We start from the raw sequence: 17,618 nt of genomic DNA on the forward strand, positions 1-17,618 counted from the left end.
ACTACATGCAGTATTCAAGGCATGAGCTTACCATGGATTTATAGACTGGCATATGAAATTTTCTGTGTTTCCCTTTCCTAATGGTTCCTATAATTCTGTTAGGTTTTTTGGCTGCTAGTGCACATTGAGTAGATGTTTTCAGAGAACTATCCACAATGACTCCGGGATCTCTTTCTTGAGTGGTAACAGCTAATTTAGACCCCATCATTTTTTATGTATAGTTGGGATTATGTTTTCCAGTGTGCATTACTTTGCATTTATCAACATTGAATTTCATCTGCCATTTTGTTGCCCAGTTACCCAGTTTTGTAAGATCCCTTTGTAATTCTTTGCAGTCTGCTTTGAACTTAACTATCTTGAGTAATTTTGTATCATCTGCACATTTTTCCACCTCACTGTTTACCCCTTTTTCCAGCTCATCTATGAATGTGTTGTACAGCACTGGTCCCAGTACAGATCTTGGGAGTCCCCACTATTTACCTCTCTCCACTGTGAAAACTGAACGTTTAATCCTATGTTCTGTTTCCTGTCTGTTAACCTGTTACTGATCCATGAGAGGACCTTTCCTCTTCTCCCATAACTCCTTACTTGGCTCAAGAGCCTTTGGTGAGGGACCTTGTCAAAGACTTTCTGACAGTTCAGGCACACTATATCCACTGGATCTCCCTTGTCCACATGTTTGTTGACACCATAAAATAATTCTATTGATTGATAAAGCATGATTTCCCGAAGGCTGTGTTGTTGACTCTTCCCCAACAAATTGTGTTCATCCGTGTGCCTGATAGCTCAGTGGTTTGAGCATCGGCCTGCTAAATCCAGGATTGTGAGTTCAATCCTTGAGGGGGCCATTTAGGGATCTGGGGCAAAAATCTGGGGATTGGTCCTGCTTTGAGCAGTGGGTTGGACTAGATGACCTCCTGAGGTCTCTGCCAACCCTAATAGTCTATGATTCTATACTTCTGTTCTTTATTGTAGTTTAAACTAGTTTGCCTGGTACTAAAGTTAGACTTACTGGCCTGCAATTGCCAGGATCACCTTTGGATCCTTTTTAAAAAAATCAGCGTCACATAAGCAGTCTGCCAGTCATCTCGTACAGAGGTTGATTTAAGCAAGGCCAACTGAGGGGACACAGAGTAGCTACAGCTCAGCATGCTCTCCATTCACACACAGGAGGCTGCTGCAGGGGAGGGAGTGAGGAGGGAGAGGGGAAGTGGGTGCCCCTTACTGCCTCCTAGCTAATATAGGTAGAGCTGACAGCAATGTTTATAGTTAAGGCTGCCCCATACTATCCATTGAAAGAGCGTATTTTCATTTCCTTATAACATTGCCAGACTTTAACCATTGGTGCTAAAATTTCTCATGCCAAGTGTCTACCTCAGGCTGAACTTTTTCTGAAGTTTCAGAGAAATGTTACAGCTATTTCTGATAATTATATTAGGGGAAAACACATTGTTTTGCATGTGGTGGTTGGTTTTTTTTTTAATGTTTACAACTTTCATTGAGAGGTTCCTGCTTTCAAGCAGAGACTTGAAATTTGGCAAGTGGGTCACCCACAGGTCAAGAGAGATCCCCTTTGGTGCATCCAAATTTCACCAAATTATAAGCCTTTGAAAATTACTGTTTGTACATTCTCAGTAGAAGTATGCACATTTGGCAGTAAAATTCTCTGAACATTCCATCTGTACTGAGCATGCTCCATCACCACAGAGCTCCATGGCAATCACAGTGAGCATGCTCCATTCCCACAGAACTTATGAATAGGAATTATCCTGCAATTGTTCCTCCCAGCTTCTGGAGGCTAATGTGCCTGGCACCAAAAGTGAGAGCAAAGTAGATTCGCTCCTGCATTCTCAGAGGTTCCCCCACTGCCACCCAGCAGGCTTGAGGACAAGGAAGAAACACTCTGCCTTGAATGTAGACAGGAGAAGAACGGAAAGGCAGCTTTGGTGGGGAAAGGATAGGAGCAGAGATAGACTGGGACAAAAGAATTAGGCATAGGAGAACTGGGTAGAACCATCTATAACCACTAGAGCACATTCCCCCACAGAACCTGTAAGTTGAAACAGTATTCGTGGATCCCAACAGTCCCCTGCTGTCAGCAAATAGCTGTGAAAAAACCCAGCAAAGTGTGTGTCTCATCCCCATCTAGTGGCTGGTTCATATAGCGGATAACAGCCTACTACTGCTACCAATTACTCCATTAGGTCTAGCGGTAGAGGTCTGTGTTGTGGATCTAAAGGTTCCAGCCTCATTAAAGACTCAAGTGTTAGACAGTATAGTACCACATGATGAAATTCTTGGTTTTATTTCAATTATTTTTTAATCTAGAAAATTACATACAAAGAAACCATGTTAAAAGAATGTTAAGATTGCAAAGTCAAGCATTCAAAAGTTAGGAAATGCCAGAATCAAGGTTGCCCATGCAAACTTAATTTGACCCCCTGTGCATATGCATTTATGAGACAGCCTTTAGTTACAGGATCACATACTATTCTTCCCACATGACCTCGCTTCATTCAGTGCATAGGATGTACCTCCTCTGGGGATGAATCAGGGTTGTGTAATGAATTAGGCTGTTATCTATAGGACTTTGCTTCATTTATTGAAGAAGTTGGAAATTCTGCAGGGAATGAGGCAGGAGGTTGCAGGAAGAAAAAAGATGGTCTCATGGTAAAGGCAATTGAATGCTTCCCTGGAGAATAGGATTCTACCTGTCTCCGCCACAGAGTTCCTATGTGATGTTAAGTAAGTCACTTGTACCAGCCTTCTCACAGGAGGCCACTAATTGTATGTTCCTTTATTCTCCAGGTGCCCAACATGAGACACCTGGAGCCTGAGTTACAGAAGTGCAGAATTCTCAGAACTGCAGTTGAAGTCAATGGAAGCTGTTCTTTGAATACATAAAGTGCTATGTAAATGTGAAGTACTCTGAAAAATCAGGCCTTAGAGTCTCAAGTTGGGCACCCAGAATTAGTGGACATTTGACAACTTTGGCCTTAGTCTCTCCGTGCGTCAGTTTCCTACCTTTAAAATGGGGATAATAATAGCACCTCTCCTCATAGAAGTGTTGTCAAAATAAATGTTTGTGAAACACTCAGATTATGGTGAGCATTCCACAGACACACCCAGGAGGAAATAATCATTCTGTATTCAGTCCAGACTATGAATGATGTACAGTAAATGAAGCCTAGGGCCATATACTGAATGCTGAAAAGAAATATTGAATATCTACCATTCAGTGAGCACCATCCATTATACTGAATGAGGCAGGATGCTTGTGCAAGAAATAGTACAACATGAAATCAAAGACAGTATCATAAGGCTTACACAGAAGGGGGCTGAATTAATCTACTGGCATCGTTAATTCTGGCATTTCCTAACTTTGGGTGCTTGACTTCGCAACTTTAGTATTCTTTTAATATATTTATTTTATAGGTAAGATATCTGTAATCCGTAGTTGTGTTTGTGTTGCTACTGCGCTTTTCATTCTGACGGGTACTGAGTGACTGCCATTTTCTCATACTGAGATCTTTCAGGTGGAGTGCTCAATGACTGGTCTCGCATCATTATGAACCCCAAGGTGTTTAAGCTGCATGCACGCAGTGGGGAGCTGGAGGTACTGGTGGACGGCACATACTTCATCTATAGTCAGGTAGAAGTGAGTACGGTCCTAGGCCTAACTCCTATTCCTGTATTCAAAATGCAAAGCCTTGCATGAACCACAAGGGGGCTCCAGAGAGCCAGCAAAGGCCAGGAAATTGTATGTGCTCTGAACCACTTCATGTTCTAGGATGTGAGTAGAGGAGGAAGATGTACAATTTTGGGGAGTGCACGGTCATGTATTATATCATAATACAAACTACAAGGGATTAGTTACTGAGCATACGTGCAGACTCAATACAAAATTCCATGTGCCATAAATCCTGCTGGTTTTTTCTCCATACATTCTATTGTGCAGTTACTCACATTCCAAGTCAGTACTGAACAACAAGCCCAGAAGGAAGCTAGAGGTCACTTTTCTGCTGGAGGTGCTGTCTTTTAAGAGATATATAAAACCAAAGTCCTGACTACTTATGATAATTTAAGATCTCATGTCACCATTTATAAATGTAGGGCTGTTAGGCCTGCTGTCCTGGCCAAATTCCAAGTCAGGTAATTCCATCCCACCTCCCAATTTTCTCCTGTGGTTTTAAATGGATACAATACTCTTCCAAAATCATTGTGTATTATGGCTGTGTGCTGTAAAACAGCTGCTGCTGTTCACTCCAGAGATGAGTGCAGTGTATGTATGTATGTAGTTTGTAAAGGGCTTTGGAATCCACCAGGCTGGAAAGTGCTGTGTAAATAGATGATGATGATGATGATTATACAGTACACTTCTTAACATGGCATCTCCCAGAGAACTGTTTCCTCCACCCAAGTGTTATTCAGGCGAAGGATTGTTCAATTGGGATGTCTCAATATTCTGATAACCCATATCCTGGAGCTTCTGAACTCCACAGGAAATGAGGCAGCTGCAGAGCTTCTAAACTCCATCCCAGTCCCTCCATAGTGTCTGCATTGACCTCTACAGAAAAAAGCTATATAGATACTGGAACAGATTTTAGAAACTATGCAACTGACAAAAGGGCTTCCATGAGGCTCCATAATTAAAATAGCTTTACTCCAGACTTATAGTATCAGCTGCATCTTTTTATGACTTGTCTGCCTGTAAGTAACAGTTCCGAGGCAGGCAATGCAGATTCCAGACATCAATGAGTTAATCTTAGAGTCTCTTCCATGGAGCTGGGCACCAATATATAGGCGGCAAATTGGAGTAAAATTGTTCCCTTAAACTCACACTGACAATTGCTGGCAACAGCATTTCAGTACTGAAAACTTTGTCCTGTGAAAAAGTAGAGCTAACTTTTTTCTTTGTTTGGGGCAATATGCTAGCAGTGAGGTGGAGATGAGCGTCTATTGGGAAGTGTCTGTGCAGTGACAGGATTTCCTTTCAGCCGTGCATCAACAGGATGGGGTACAACTCAGTGAAAGTCCACAGACTATGGAAAACTAACAAATACCCATTGCCTCCAGGATGACCGGCTTCTCCTCATTAGATGGATGAGCCCTGCCATTCTCCTCTGAGATCACCACTCTCCATACAGAGTTCTACCATACATCCTTCAGTCTTCATATCAATGTTTTAAAGGGAGTGGAACAGCCTTTGCAGGAAAATAAAAATAAAACAAGGTTAAAACTTAAATATCCTGAATCAGTAACAGAATTGCTGGGGGGGACTTAAAAATAGCAGGTTTATTAATATCATACATTCAATCCAAGTATTTGAAGATCATTTCCCCTTTCATTTACCTGCCCAGGCCTGAGCTCAAGAGTCTGTGTATCCCCTATAATAGCAGATGACTTTGAAAGCACCTCAGATAGCTCATCCTAGAGCATTATTAATGGCAGGTTATAGGGGGCTCTGAGATCCTGAAAACTAGCCAGCCCACTGTAGATGTAGGTATAGAGGGACTATGGAAGTGGTCCGTGTTTAAATGAGGAAAGGTGCACATGCATGAGCACATTTGCAGCAAGAAGTGGGTGGTTTCCTGGTGCACAAACACCCTCTGCCTCTCCATAACACCATTTCTTCCTCCTGCTTCATAGGTGTACTACATAAACTTCACAGATTTTGCCAGCTATGAGGTGGTGGTGGATGAAAAGCCATTCCTACAATGCACCCGGAGTATTGAGACAGGCAAGACCAACTTCAACACCTGTTACACAGCTGGAGTCTGCCTCCTCAAAGCCAGGCAGAAGATTGCAGTGAAAATGGTCCATGCTGACATCTCCATCAACATGAGCAAGCACACGACTTTCTTTGGGGCCATACGGCTAGGAGACGCACCAACATCTTAGATGAACTTGGCATATACATGGAGTCTCCCAGAACTGCACAGTGCTGCTTTTCATAAGAATATGAGGGGGTTCTATAATCCAGCCACAAAGAAAACTGATCCAGAGCTATTTATTTCTTTACGTGGATACAGGAAGAGCAAGGTCACCTGTGATTTGCGTGGAGACTTGTATTGGAAAGGCAGTTGAGAAAGCATTGTGAGGAAGAAAGGCTAGCATGTCCTTTCTTGCCTCAGTGTTTCAAGTATTACTGCACTGATATTCTGCTCTGTGGTCCTCACCAGAGATTTCTGGTGAGAATGATATGGGTTTCCTGCTTTTATGTTGCACTAGCTATAGCATCCATGGCAGTGGCAGAAGGCGAGAAAAGACAGACTTTCTGATGAGTTGTTCTCTCTAGGCACTCATGCACTGCTGCCTTTGCACACTGAGGGCAAGAAACCTGTGGGGTTTCTCCACCTATGAGGGAGTTCTGTTTTAGGGCAATGGCGTTGCAGTGTGAAAGGTGAGAATGCGCCCTAGACAGTGGTGTTCATCCTCTGGGCTGTAAGAATAAGTAGGTTGAGTGCTTCTGTACGAGGCTTGGAAGCAAGCTGCAAATGTAATAAGCATTTGATGAGCATTAAAACATAGTCACAAAATAAAATGATACCACATAAAAAACTCTCTCACCATTTTACAAGCCCAGCATTGAGATGCTCTAGGCAGCAATGACCACAAGATGTTTCGGTGCCACTGGTACTTTTAAGCTCCTGCCATGTGCCCAGAGGTTTAAGTTGCTCTAATGGGCACTTCCTGGAAGTGGTGGTGTTGCAACAGCAACTTGTGATTTTACAAAACTAACTTGTTGCATGTGAGGAAATATTTACATAGGCTTCGTAGTGCAGCCTGCTGCAAACACGGCTACACACACACACACACACTGCAGCATCCATTGAAATGGGTTTTTTTAAGATTAACATATACAAGCAAACAGGGAAATCTTTTCTGTTATTGGCAATTATGTGCTGAGTTCTAGGTGCTTTATTCTTTTCCTATACTAGTGAAGAATCTTTCATTTCTTGTCTGCCTTTCTCTATCAGAAAGACAGTGTAATAAGTGGTGATTAACTATTTTCCAGCACGACCTGTACTGAAAACTTTGGTCCAACGCATACACACCCTTCCCACTTCTCTTTTCTCTGGACTCAACTGATTCTAGTCCCAATGTACCTTTTAGGCATTAATGGAAAAATTAGAAGAATGTTTCTTCAGGCTTTCTGAGCAGCTCTTTCCTACTATTTCCATTTGACTGGTGAACTCTAAATCCAAGAGCTGTACTTGAATTCGGGAAGAGGAAAGGGCTTTATTCAAAATAAACTGGCCATCTTTGAACAGAGCTTTCCCCAAAAATACAGATTATATATGGGAGGGTGATAGCTCAGTCAATATATTAAAATAAAAATGAATTTCTGGAGATTGGAAGAAAATCCTAAACAGACAGCCTGGTGCTACCTTCCTCTTTACCAGTAAAGGCTACTTGACGGTGATAACCTATTGACATTTGAAAATGACCCTCCAGCAGCACCACAAAGGCAGGAATTGGATTGGCCAACTAAGGTGCCAACCTGTACTCTTTAGCCCAGAGTACCCTTAGCTTCACTGTTCTTCCCCATTCATCATGAGCAATGTCAATGTATAAGGAGAAAAGCACCTTCCAAAGACTGCCATTCCTATGAGAGAAATTCATCATAGGGGGAACTAGCCTTTGAGTTCAGGCCTCGCTACTCATTGGAGGGGTATAGTTATGCCATAAGTGCATGACACAATTCCCTATTATTCTTTTCTTCATATGATCTGCCTCCTTTCCATCCTCAGCATGTTGGACTAGCATGAGCATTAGGACATTTAACTAGTTTTCAGTGGTTTGTTTCCCTCAGAATCGATTAGAAAGACACATTCTTCAGATAACAATGAAATTGGGAAATGTTTGTGATGGGAACCTCTGTTAACCAACTCATTAACAAGTATACTTTCAAATATAGTCTACTTAAACGACAAGACTAGGGACAAGCAAAAGTAGTGAAATGATAGGGAAGAGCATGATGGAGATAGTTATGCTCTTGTGTCCCATTGTGCTAGGCCCCATGATTCCGAGTTGAATGATAAGGCTTCCACTAAGCAGCAATATTCCATCTGTGCAAAGGCAGAACACTCACTGTGGGAAGCACCATGTATCTCTGTCTAGCACTCCTCCTGGCATGTACATAGAACAGCAATGAAGGACTCCGGAAGGAACAGAATAGCGCCTTCCTCATCAGCTTTAATTTTTTGTATGTTCAGTTAGTAGAATGCACCTTTTCTGATTTTGCATTAGACCAAATGGTGAATTCAGTATAACTTGAGTTCCACAGCATCAAGCACAGGAGATTGGGGAGCACATGACCTGAAGAACTCTGATAGTATGTTAAGGGCCATATTCATTACTGGCATAAGTGAATGTAACTCCATGAGAGAGTGAATTGAGCCATAAAGAGCCTTTTTATAAATGAAAAGCCAATGGCTTCTCTAGCAGCAAAATCTCATTAATGGAGTATTAGATGACATTCTTAAAATGACTTAATTTATTATAAGTTCACCTAGGTCGGGGTGGGCAAACTACAGGCCGGCCTGCGAGCCATTTTAAGCTGGTCCCCGAGCTCCTGCTGGGGAGCTGGGTCGGGATGATACCACACGGCTTGGCCCCACTCTGGCACTCCAGCCAGGGTGCCAGGCTAGGGGCCACACCATGCAGCTCGGCCCTACTCCGGCTCTCCAGCTGAGGCACTGGGTTGGGGCCGCACCACGCGGCTCCTGGAAGCCGCAGCATGGCCCTGCTTTGAGGGTCAGGGGCCGCTCCACACCTAGGAGCCGGAGAAGGGACATGCCACTGCTTCCGGGAGCCACTCGGAGCCTGCACCCCAAGCCTCTCCCCATACCCCAACCTCCTGCCCCAGGCCTGATCCCCCTCCCACACGCCAAACCCCTCAATCCCAACGCAGAGCATCCTCCTGCACCCCAAACCTCTTATCCCCAGCCCCACCCTAGAGCCCGCACCCCCAGCCAGAACCTGACCCCGCACTCCTGCTCCAGCCCTGATCCCACTCCAAACCCCTCGGTCCCAGCCCAGAGCACCCTCCTACACCCCAAACTCATCTCCAGCCCCACCCCAGAACCTGCACCCCCAACCAGAGCCCTCACCCCCTCCTACACCCCAACCCCAATTTTGTGAGCATTCATGGCCCACCATACAATTTCTATTCCCCAATGTGGCCCTCAGGCCAAAAAGTTTGCCCACCCTGACCTAGGTTATAGCATGGATTCTTTCTGCGACATCTCAGGGCCCCTGATTAATTTTCTGGTGGTGCAAAGAAAGGACTTGAGCAGAAGAGGTGTGAGACCAGACTGTAGTCTCCAGGGCGAAAAGAGACACTGTGAGAGAATTTAACAAGATACTAAGGAAAACAGGGACTTGCTTCAGTCATCCACTGTGATGTCTTCCGTTCTGACAGGCGTCAGTTGCTAATCAGGTTGAGAAAAGGGAGTGCTTTGTTAATGGACAAATGTAGAGCATATCAGGAATTCTGGTGTGTAGTGCTGTGCTCTGCAAATGCAGCCCCTGCTGCCTTCCTGTTTGTGTCTCAGCCTTTTCCCTTTGAGTGGCAATCTACTTCCTCCGCCCTTACCAGTGAGCCTTAACTGTCATTTGATTGCTAGCTGGACCCCAGTTGCAGAAAAGTAGCAAATGGTTACTGATTTACAATAGACAATTTAAACCTCCAAAACTCTTTCTGTGGAGACAATTTTTAGAGAAACTGGAAAAGCTGCTACAGTCAGGCCATTGTTAAAAGAAGCAAATATCTGCAGTAGATGCCTCTAATTGTGAGCTGGCTACCAGAGAATGACTGACCTGCTGCCTTTGCTATCCCCAAGTGCCTTTCTTATACAGATAAGCAGGTTGCCTTTTTAACCTATTGAGGACTCAGATAGCCCTGCTCCTACTGACAATCGTGCCTGGTCATCACTGGGCTGCGATGTTCTTCTTAAAGAACACTAGAAATTAAAATGCTTTGATGGAAGAGTGCCAGCATTTCTGTTTAGATAGGCATTCTGAATTGAACAAATTAAGCTGGATGGTTCAATTTTTCTCACAACCATGGGAGCCATTACAGGTTGGGAGGAACCCCCTCATCTCAGCAATTCTGCCCTTTTATCCCTCTTGGGAGACAGTGAAGAGTCAAGCTTCCAAAGCTGTCCAGCTACTTATTGGTCTTTCCAGTTTTAGAGCCCATTGCCTCCTGCCCCGAAACAGAATCCTGTTGCTATTCTCCAGCACACAGCAGCATTGCCACAAGTTTCTAGAGCAAAGAGAAGCAACTGTGTATTTTATAGTAGTCTAAAGGTCACCCCACTGAATTGAGGATTTATCCACAAGTGCTGTGTTCGGGCTAGGCATCTCACTGAGATGCTTTCTAATCTTTTTGGAATGCAGAAAAGCTGAAAATAAGTTTGAATGCAGGCTAAACACTATTTGGTGCGTACAGGAGCTCACTCACTGTTGAAACAAATAGCAGTGTACTACTGGTCTCATTATTCTGTGCCTCCATCTCTTCCAGCTATCTCTTCTGAGAGCAGACTGTGGCTGTTGGGAGCATTGGGAACAAAACCTTTGGTGACTTGGACTAAGCAGTGCCAGCCATCTAGTTTTTGCAGGCTGAATCTGAGTCCATCATGCAGCAAGGTCCCGCCCCCCTTTTTATTACCCTCATCATCCTGCAGATAAGTTTTTCTGGCTCCTGGATTGTATACTCTACCCACTTGAGTTTGAAATAGGAAGCAATAATGTATTTTGTTGCCGTTGTTGCATACCTTTACAAATGTACCCCTTACAAGATGGGGTTTATGTGTCATTGCCTTTAATTGAGTAAACGGTTTATGAATCATTGCTTCCAGCAAACCTTCACTCAGGCTCGTTAATGAAAATATTATGGCAGAGGAATTTTGGTCAAAGATATAGTAACTCCGAGCCCATCTTACTGTTGTGTGAGCTGCACACTGATCTAGTGATGCTGCGCTGTGAGTCAGCATCTTCATTCAAGACGCTATCTGTATATAAAATATACATAATGTATATAAACTGGGATGTAAGTTTATGTAAATTGTCAGTATTTTCTTTGCAAATAAAGCTTTTTCCTGATCTGACCTAGTTCAGTTACGGCTGAAACACTTATTTTTTTCCCCTTAAGAACCTTCTCTCTGATTGCAGTTTGTGTTGCCAATTCTCACAAGTGTATGATGAGTCTCCCCATATCTGGTATTTTTCTTAGAGCCCCAGCTACTGGGATTGAGATTGCATGAGAATCACAGCTTTTATTTAAAAATGAAAGTTTCTGGTATTTATGGTTGCAGAGAAAATATTGAAAATGTGAACTGAGTGCACTCTAAGTGCTCATAAGAGAAAAGAACCCCCCAGATTTATATTTTTAAATCTCATAATTTTTAAGCCAATTTTATCACTTTGGGGGCCTGCCCTATGATTTTTGCATTCTAGGGCTCCCTTTTGCTGCATTGTTTTAATGGCAAAGAACCCTGACCTCTGCAAAATTGTTCAGCAATGGTAATTTGTCTCCTCCCTTGGATTCGTGTGGAGCCAGATGATACTGTACTCAGGAATGGTTCTAGGGTCAGGCAAGCAGGCACCTCCTTCCAGGGCACAGTACTGCTATTCCACTTGGCTTTTTTGTTTTCCTCAGCTCTGATTGGCTGGCCATTTTTGCTTGCTGATTGGTCACTCATAGATTCATAGACTTTAAGGTCAGAAGGGACCATTATGATCATCTAGTCTGACCTCCTGCACAGTGCAGGCCTCAGAATCTCACCTACCCACTCCTGTAACAAACCCCTAACCTATGTCTGAGTTATTAAAGTCCTCAAATTGTAGTTTGAAGACCTCAAGCTGCAGAGAATCCTCCAGCAAATGATCCATGCCCCATGCTGCAGAGGAAGGCGAAAAACCTCCAGGGCCTCTGCCAATCTGCCCTGGAGGAAAATTCCTTCCCAACCCCAAATATAGGGCACGAAGGCACCAAAAATGTTTTCTGCCCTGGCTGGCAAAATGGCTAGGGCCACGCTTGACTGTAATCATCCCGTAGAGAGTGACTAGCAAGAAGGGAGCCAGCCTGAGAGAGAAGCAGAACTGGCCCATTACAGATGAACAGTAACTCCCTGATATATGGCCTGGGGAGCAGGATCTAGAGCAGTTCGCAGCTCACACTCATGGCCCATTCCCTAAGATGAGTGCAACAGAGCTCCCTCTGCTTGAAGCCTGGACACCAGAGAGATCTCAGTGACTGGGGAATCTCAGCCCTCAGAGATACAGGCATCCAGCTGGGAATGGGCATTAAGTAGGCAAAAGAAGGGAGTGAACTGTACCCCATTAGCCAAAATCCCAGGGTAGAGGCATTACTGCAAAGCAGGAGCCTTATTTTCAGTCCAAAGTGAGATGGTTGTGCTGATGGGAGGTACACACTCCATTCCCTGCCCGTGTGCCTTACCCCCAGCCCTGAAGAGCTCCCACTAAGTGGGAAAGGGGGACTCAGTCTCTTTGGCCTCTCTACTGAGTCTGTCAACAAAGGGGCTAGTCAGGGCCAGATGTGATGGTGTGTGTTGTGATAGACACCTGCTCACTCTGAACCATGCTGGGACTCAGACTGGTGGGGGAGAGATTCCCTGTGAAGTATCTGGGCTCTCTGCTTTGTGCCATTTGTTTTGCAGGTGCTGTATTATATCTTGGACCTGCTGACAGGTCACCTCATTCAGAGAAGGAAGACTGTGGTGTGAGGCAGGGATCCTAAAGTTACCAGCTTATTCCTGTATGCAGAGTATGCTGGCCCATTACAGCACTAATGCCTGTTGCACTGCTGGTGAGTGGCCACTCTTCCCTTCTCCCCTTGACTGGGCCATGTTGCTGAAACCATTAGAACAGCCAGATCCAGCATGTCTAGCCTGGTACTGCCCAGCCACCCCAGTCTAGTTCTGTCTGAGAAACACACAGAAGCAGTGTCAATTCACAAGAGCAGGTTCTCTGTGTATTCCCACTAATGGGATTCAGTGCCTCTGATGCTGAGCTGTGGAGCTGTACAGAAAAGCAGTTGCCCCTGGGGGGTACAGTAGCGCACTTGTATTTGGAAGACATCACTGGTTCCATCTGTATAAGGGAGTGCACCCCCCAGCCACCTCAGTTCCTTTGCCACTGCCACGAAGAACTAATGGCACTAGTTCCCTGGTCTGTGAGCCTATGCTCTTTGGATAGTCACAGCTAATTACTGCTAATTTTTGTTAGTTGGATGTTGGCCTTGGGTTATCTCCAGGACCATGCCTGATCTCAAATTCCATATGGGGTTCAAAAGATGAGCACCTTGCTCAGCCATCTTCACTGAGATGGATACACATGTCCATGCCACAGGCCTGGGAGAATCACACATAGTGTCCCAGTGCACAACTTGCCATGTTGTACTCCTCAGACAAAGAGGGACAGGTAGCTCAGGCTGCAAGCATCCGAGCAGACTGACCTGATACTCCTGCAGGAGGTCTGAGGTCTGCTTCTGTGCTGAGATCTTCTCTAAAGAGGCCAAAGATGCACCTAGCCACTTCTGCCTTGGCACTTCCCTCAATATCGGGCCCGAGGTCCACCTTTCCGAAGTTAATGCTTGCAGAGGCTGAGCTTTCCGTCTGGCACCATCCTTCACCACAAGCTCCATGTAGACAGTCCACACTGGCACAATGGTCTGTGACAGCACTGAAGACTCCTTTGGTCCTGTTAGAATAGATGCTGGTCGATGCTATAAGCAAAAGGCAGGCTTCCAGATCTCCATGTGACCCTGCCCCAGAGAAGAAGGAAAAGAAGCAGCATCCAACTTGCAGAGAGAGGCCAAGGAGAAGAAAAATAGGAGGCATCATTCTCCTCCAGCACTGACACATTTCCTTTGAGGACTCCTTACCAGTGCTGCAGTCACCTTAGGCACATACTCCTCCTCAGCTCAGGCCTCAGTGCTGATACCATCACCACCATCAATTTATCTTGTTGGAGAACCCCCCTCAAAGCTGTTGACTACATTGCCACTGCTTGAATCAATTTATCTTGTTGGAGAACCCCCCTCAAAGCTGTTGACTACATTGCCACTGCTTGAATCCCAACAGCAATATTTGCCTTCAACTTCAATCCAGAACATAATGGAGGAAGATGGTATCCCCTCTGAACCAACTGTGTAAGTTCTTCTGGTCCACTCCAGAAAGCCCAATTCAACTTGCCTCATGAAAGATATTATGCAGGGCCATGTTCAATACTCATGTGGCCCTACATTCAGGGGTCCAAGCAGGCTCTCTTTTTCATGGTGCCAAACTCATCATGGCACTATCTTCAGCACAAGATACCTCTCCTGGCACTACAGGTAGCTGCACTAGCACCAAGATATTTCGAAGGACGGAGCCTACCCAAGGCACAGTTCTCTTTGAGAGTGTGTTCCAGATGGTGCAGATATGCCCAGCACTATTGCGGCTGTCATTGGTGCCAGCACTGACACCTCTTCCTCTTCCAAAGGGAAGAATAGATATGGATAGGCACAGGGAATTCCCAGCCTTTGGATGAAAATGCTGGGGATTCTCCAAGGAGTACATGAGTGTGCCAGAGTCTGATCAGGGACTTTCAGTTAATTTCACCCTAAAGGCCTAAACCAGCTGTTTAAAGTGCACAGAGGAGTTTGTTTGGGTTCCCCCATCTGACACTCTGGGGATGTAGAAAAAGGCTAGGGGATGCACAGAGCCTGGGTCTTGTGCTAGGGAATTATGTCACCCATACCAGTAGAGAGGTTAACTTTGTTCCCTTCCCTGTACTCCCTTCCCCCTCCTCTGCTCCTTGCTAGGGGTGGTGAAGCTGGATGGAGGAGGTGAGCTTGAGAGCTGCAGGCCAGCATCTCCCTAGTTGGAGATTCCACATTTTTTGGAGCTGCACACATTTTGTGACCTCTTTTGATTGTCTCTAAAAGAACAATAAAGACTTGTTCTCTCTAAGGTCTGTCTTTGCCTTCATAGCATTGAACCCAGGCCTTCAATAGAACCAATATGACCAAGCAAGGTTTAGAAGAGCTGACGCCTTCAGGGGCCCTGCACCCAGTGAAGCCTGATGAAGAAAATGGGTTTAAAGCATTGTACCTGGTTTTCTAGTCCAGAGACTAGAACTTCCACAGGATTCTCTACTCACTCATAAGAACCCTGTTTATTCACTGAGGTGCATGTTACCCTCAGCACTGCATTTTGCTTGAGCCCTGAACCATAAGAAACAAAGAGCTTTCCCACAATGTAAACCAGCAAGAGGATGGAAAAATCTAACATGCAGGCCTAGCTCAGCTCCACTGTGCTCCATCTCCTTGTAAGACTACACCATATTCCTTCACCGAAGACGCCAGGAGCTGGGGAAATAGCCTATTAGGAAACATCTAAAACAACCGCTGCAAAATAAGCTCTTGTGCAAACTGGGCAGTGGCAGTGCTGCCTGCTGCAGGAAAGGAATGAAGAGTCAACAGCATTGAGCCAAACAAACAAAAAAGTCCACTTAGCAAAATATCCCATGAACTGTCCCAGCAGCCAGACATTCTTGTTGTGATATGTATGGACCAACCAGTAGGTGGCAGAGTGGTCCTGGATATGTGACTACAGAAAAATTCTTTTTTGAGATATGCTGGTACTGAGGGAGCTAATATGAGTAGGGTGACTAGACAGCAACTGTGGGAAAAAAAGGGAGGAGGGGAGAAATAGATGCCTATATAAGAAAAAGTCCCCCAAAACGGGACTGTCCCTATAAAAATGGGACATCTGGTCACCCTAAATATGAGGCTGTCATAGGAAAATCCCCTATCTCTCCTCTTTCTCCCCCAGTGCAGTGTAACTACCAGGCAATCATCTTCCAGCCATGCTTTGCACCATCAGGTTCCTGGGAGGAGGGCATAGTGATAATGCAGTGAGCAGTGGCAGCACAAGTTCCCCCTCCCATCACCCACATATACTCCTGGCTCCTGTCCATGCCTGTTCCACCCTATACTAAGCGCCACCAGGGAAAGACAGATGGTCAGTCTCTGTGGCCCATTCAGTTCGGGGCCAGCTCCAGGCACCAGCCCAGCAAGTAGGTGCTTGGGGTGGCCAATGGTGAGGGGTGGCACGTCCAGGTCTTCGGCGGCAATTCGGCAGCAGGTCCCTCACTCCCTCTCTGAGTGAAGGACTAGCTACCGAATTGCCGCTGAAGACTGAAGCGGCGGCAGTAGAGCTGCAGATCGCGATTGCGGCTTTTTCTTTTTGCTGCTTAGGGTGGCAAAAACCCTGGAGCCGGCCCTGACTGGGGGTGAAGGGATGTTGTGAACACCTATTTGCTGAGCCCTGGACTGAGACTGCAGACTCACTGCTCACTCACCCCAGTGATGGCTTCTGTTCTCTCTGCACTGCGCCCTACACTGGAGGTGAAAGGCTCTTGCTGGTTGCTGCTGCTGCTCAGAGCTGTGTGGTTGAGTTGGTACATTTGTTACTGTCTGGGGGGCAGGAGGGGAGGTGGAATACCAGGGGTTTAAACAGAGGCCACCTCTATGAGCCCATCTCTTCTGTCCTCACCTCTCTTTTGATGTAGCTCAGGGAGGCTCCATCCCTTTGGGAGGCTACTCTGATCTTGGGAATAGAAGCAGCCCATGGGCTGTGGGAGACTGGGCACCCCCTAGCAGAAGCACCAGTTGAGCCCATGGGATACTCCAGGTGCAGGAAACCCCTAGTGAGGGTGTGAGCTGGACTTCACCTCAGGACTGTGCTGAGTGACTCATTCATGAGAGCTGGATGGTAAAACCCTTGGTGCATTCGCTCCCCAGCAAAGGGTCAGGTATTGTTGTAAAATTTCCCTCTGCATGAGCTGCAGTAGCCCAGAGAGGGAGAAGGGAATTCCCTCTCCAGGCTCACCCCAGCCTCGTCTCCCCCACCTCCTGGAGGAAGGCATGGCCAGTTGTGCTTAACAAGGACACCAGTGCTGATTATGACCACAGCAAGGGATTCAATCCCCCTCAGATGTCCAGCACCTCCCACCTTGTGACTATTCCAGCTTGGGCAGCAAAGGGAGCCCTACTCTTCCAGTTTACATTTTGCCTGGTGGCACCATCCAGTCTTAGGTGCTAGCCTGAGCCCAGCATTTCCTACAGTGTCAAATTGTTCGCTTGGGATCCCTTATACAAGCTAACCAGGCTTAGCTATGAGTTCTGACCCAGAGCACAGCAGGAAGTGGCAGCAGATAAGACCCTAGGACAAACCCTTTGGACAACAATGTGGTTTCCAAACTGGGGAAGCCCCACAAAAACTCCTCTCCTTTCCTGGGCTTTGTCTGCTCCATTCTGATATTTATTTCCTTTATAGTTTCAAATTATCACCTGGAAGCATGTGCAGTGGCATCTCCACCCCCTGTTCCCTAGTTTCTCTTTCCCTTGTGGCTTCATGCACTGTTTTTCCCCGTCAGAGGCATATATCTTTATTTTCCCAGTACTGTAGCTGGGACTCCCACACACTATCTCCTTCCCCAAGCTTGCACTGGAGCCTATTTATATAGAAGTCTTCCTCTCCCTTAGCCCATATGACAGCACAGAAGCGGTGGGAAGGGGCTGCTTGCTCCTGGAGTCCATC

At 45.8% G+C, this 17,618-nt stretch overlaps 1 protein-coding gene across 5 annotated transcripts in view; it reads left to right on the forward strand.

The window, feature by feature from the left end:
- Positions 1-8,896, forward strand: part of EDA (ectodysplasin A) — a 215,302-nt gene extending 206,406 nt beyond the window's left edge. For 2 of the 5 annotated variants that reach the window (XM_045029917.1, XM_045029913.1), the window contains 2 exons: positions 3,528-3,658; positions 5,650-8,896. In XM_045029917.1, the coding sequence (XP_044885852.1) occupies positions 3,528-3,658; positions 5,650-5,901 (383 nt within the window). In that variant the 3' untranslated portion in view covers positions 5,902-8,896. The remainder of the gene's footprint in view (positions 1-3,527; positions 3,659-5,649) is intronic. The other 3 variants (XM_045029914.1, XM_045029915.1, XM_045029916.1) reach the window with 3 other exon arrangements.
- The last annotated feature ends 8,722 nt before the right edge of the window (positions 8,897-17,618 follow it).

Source organism: Mauremys mutica, chromosome 9, assembly GCF_020497125.1.
Source record: "Mauremys mutica isolate MM-2020 ecotype Southern chromosome 9, ASM2049712v1, whole genome shotgun sequence".
NCBI lineage: Eukaryota > Metazoa > Chordata > Testudines > Geoemydidae > Mauremys > Mauremys mutica.